The sequence below is a fragment of the Theobroma cacao genome, chromosome 2 (genome assembly GCF_053813885.1).
Source record: "Theobroma cacao isolate CCN51 chromosome 2, ASM5381388v1, whole genome shotgun sequence".
NCBI lineage: Eukaryota > Viridiplantae > Streptophyta > Magnoliopsida > Malvales > Malvaceae > Theobroma > Theobroma cacao.
In genome coordinates this window covers 13,898,684-13,901,662 of record NC_142640.1, presented here as the reverse complement: position 1 = coordinate 13,901,662, position 2,979 = coordinate 13,898,684, and the positions used below count along the sequence as shown (strand labels likewise).

General features: G+C 35.6%; 1 protein-coding gene across 1 annotated transcript; it reads right to left on the bottom strand.

Moving 5' to 3' along the window:
• Positions 1–415: 415 nt before the first annotated feature.
• GILP (GSH-induced LITAF domain protein) lies at positions 416–2,047 on the bottom strand. Its single transcript, XM_007043787.3, has 3 exons — positions 1,717–2,047; positions 1,019–1,145; positions 416–741 (listed from the first exon to the last, which is right to left on the bottom strand). The coding sequence occupies exons 1-3, from the start codon at positions 1,908–1,910 to the stop codon at positions 658–660; spliced, it is 405 nt and encodes a 134-aa protein (XP_007043849.1). The 5' UTR covers positions 1,911–2,047; the 3' UTR covers positions 416–657.
• Between the last annotated feature and the right edge of the window lie 932 nt (positions 2,048–2,979).

Here is a 2,979-nt window from a genome sequence, read left to right as displayed (position 1 = left end):
TAGGATTTCAGTTGTCTGAGTAAATAGTCATGTTTGAAGACCAACACAGAATAATAAGGCAATTTTTAGTTCCTCAATTATGAATAAGCTGAACCACACTCATATAATCACTCTCGAAAGGAAAATATAATACAGCTCATCAGCCTGGTTTTGGACTAAGCAGGACATAATTAGATTGTATCAAGCTCAGTGGGTCATTTGGCCCACCATTGTCCATATAACAAATGTGCTAACATTTCCTGAAAACTTAAAAATGAGAGGAATATACTGACCAAAATGAGAATCCAAGGAACATATATATATCCGCAGGTTTTACGCTGAAGATAGGAGTAAATATGGTCAACCATCTATCCATCTACAAGGTTTCTCTTAGACTCCAGAGAAGGAGGAACGTAAAAGGTTCAGAAGCATCATCTATGTTGCATAACAATTGTATTGTGGTCTTATAGGAAAAATTATTCACAACAGGGTTGCAACTGAGTCTAATACTGCAAGTAAGCAGTATGATAACATATAGAGAAGAGCTTAGTCTAAATACCATTTCAAGACATATGCACTAATACCTTTTGTTCATGGTTTCTAGTATAGACAATAGTTTTCAGCAAAGCAAAAATAGAAAGCATTAAACAGCATAGCAAAATGCTTTGACTAGACATATCATGCAGGCACAGCAAAACTCTCCTGCTTCCACTGGGGCACATCCACCACTGCACATGGATCTGATTTCTCAAAACTAGCAACCTGCAAGAAAACCAGCAAAGAAAGAAAATTATTAAAATGAAGGCGAAAAGTGATTGAGTGGATAAAGCCCCCACGGCAACTTCTCACCCATTAAGGATTTGGAAAATTTAACTTGGAGAATCAGGTGTGATCTTGGGGAGAAGAGGTCGAGTCAACAACATGGGTGCAAGCTACCTTCTTTTGTATAGCTCAATTTAATTTACTTCCATATGTACCCAGAAAAAAGAGTAGTTTTTTTTTTAAAAAAAAAAAGAGAAAGAAAACAAATTAGACTGACCTTTTCAGTGCATTTTGGGCAATAATGATACTTATGCCAAAGGCAGTCCATTGATGGGCAAAGGAAGCAGATTCCAAGCATAAAAGGCATCATGCAACCAACAACTGCTGCCAGACTAGGTTTAGATCTGAATTTGCACATGAAATTTAAAGTTTAATGAAGACAGTAAAATAATTATAATCACATTACATTAAATGGTCCACCATATCCCAAGAAGGAATAACGGAAGAACAAAGCCATTGCATCGAGTTATACAACAAATTGCACTAATTCAGAACTAAGATTGGAACGCAAGAGAAGGTTCTTCTCATTAGAATTGGTCCTCACAATATGCATAAACAAGACTATCAGTTAAACACTCCCAGAAACAGACAGAGACGCATGATGAGCAAGAAAACTCGACAGCAACAAGCCACATGCCACACCAAAACAATACAATTAAATTATTAAATCATAAGAAAGACATTAGTATTTCGATATGCCCAAGCAACTAGAAGCAAAACAATCATTCAATTGACACTGCAAGACCAAAACCCAAAAGTTTCTTTCCCTTTTTTAAGGCGCATGACATAAAGCCCAACAAAGAGATTACCGACAAGATCCTCATATCAATCAACACAAAGTTTCCCAATTTGAGAAAGCGGATCGTAGGAATAGGTAAGGAATAAAAAGCAAGGAAGGGGGTTAAAGGTAAATACCTGACGACGGTGAGTCCGGAATTACCACAGAAAGGGCAGTTAAAAGGAGCAGGAGTATCTCGATACATGGTTTGCTGAATCGGAATTCCCTTTGGATCAGCGTAAATGGCGTTGGGCGGTACCATTCCCGCCTGGTACGGATTCATCCCCACATAGTATGGAACTCCAACCACCGGCTGCTCCGCCTTGGACATTCTGTTTGTTTTATTTATTTATTTATTTATTTTATTTTTTGGTTTTGGCTTCTGATCGCCGATCTCAGGAACAGAACTTGTTCGAATTCTAGGAAGAGAGAGTTTGGAAAATTATGACGAAAGCAAAAATAAAGGTGACGCGTATTTTAAAAGGACTGAAACGCCCTTTGAGGCTGCGGTGGGACTGGGGGATTTGATTGAGTTTTTTGTTCGGTGAAGCGAAATTGCTTGGAAGGCTGGGGAAAGCAAGGTCACTAACCACGGCAGCTCCATGGATTGCATTTCCAGATGGACCCAATAACGGATTTGGTCCGTTTTCTTTAGTTTTTGGGTTAACGCGATGACTGGATCCAACCTGGAATCCGCGGGTTGCCCCGATCCTCATCACGCGTTTGTTAAGAAAAAACAAAAGTAGAAGGCATAATAAATAATCTACTTTGAAAATGCAAGAAGAAAAGAATAGTCTGCCATTGAAGACAGATAAATATGATTAATGTTTGACAAAGAGCACATTCTAGAATGCCAATTTCAAGGCTAATGACCCTATCAAAACAAATGTGGATTTTATAGCAATTTTCAATTCAATCTGTGAATCAAACTTCTCAAAACCTCTAGAAGACTGCTTTCATTTTTTTATACTTCCCAAACTGTGTATGGACATATTATTAGAAATCACACTTTATTTTGGGAATATATATGTTTATATGTTTATCTACAAAATGAGAATAGTTTATAATTAACTTACATCATCCAATGTTTTCTTTTTTTGTAATTAATCTTTCGTTTTTATAATAATTTGAGAGAAAATATATTTTAAATTAATACTATATATTTTGATTGGGAAAAAAAAGGAAAAAAAGTTGTGAATATGGCAATAACTTCATTTTGAGTAGTACTCCAAGTCTTACCTAGTTAAATATGAGCATGTAAAAACATTCAAATTTTATGATATAACTAAAATAAATATATCCAATCACATGTTATAAGCAAATCTAATTTTTTTTTTTTTAAGTTTTACCAAATTTCAAATATATATGATCAACAATACTCCTTATAAAATAATGTTGTA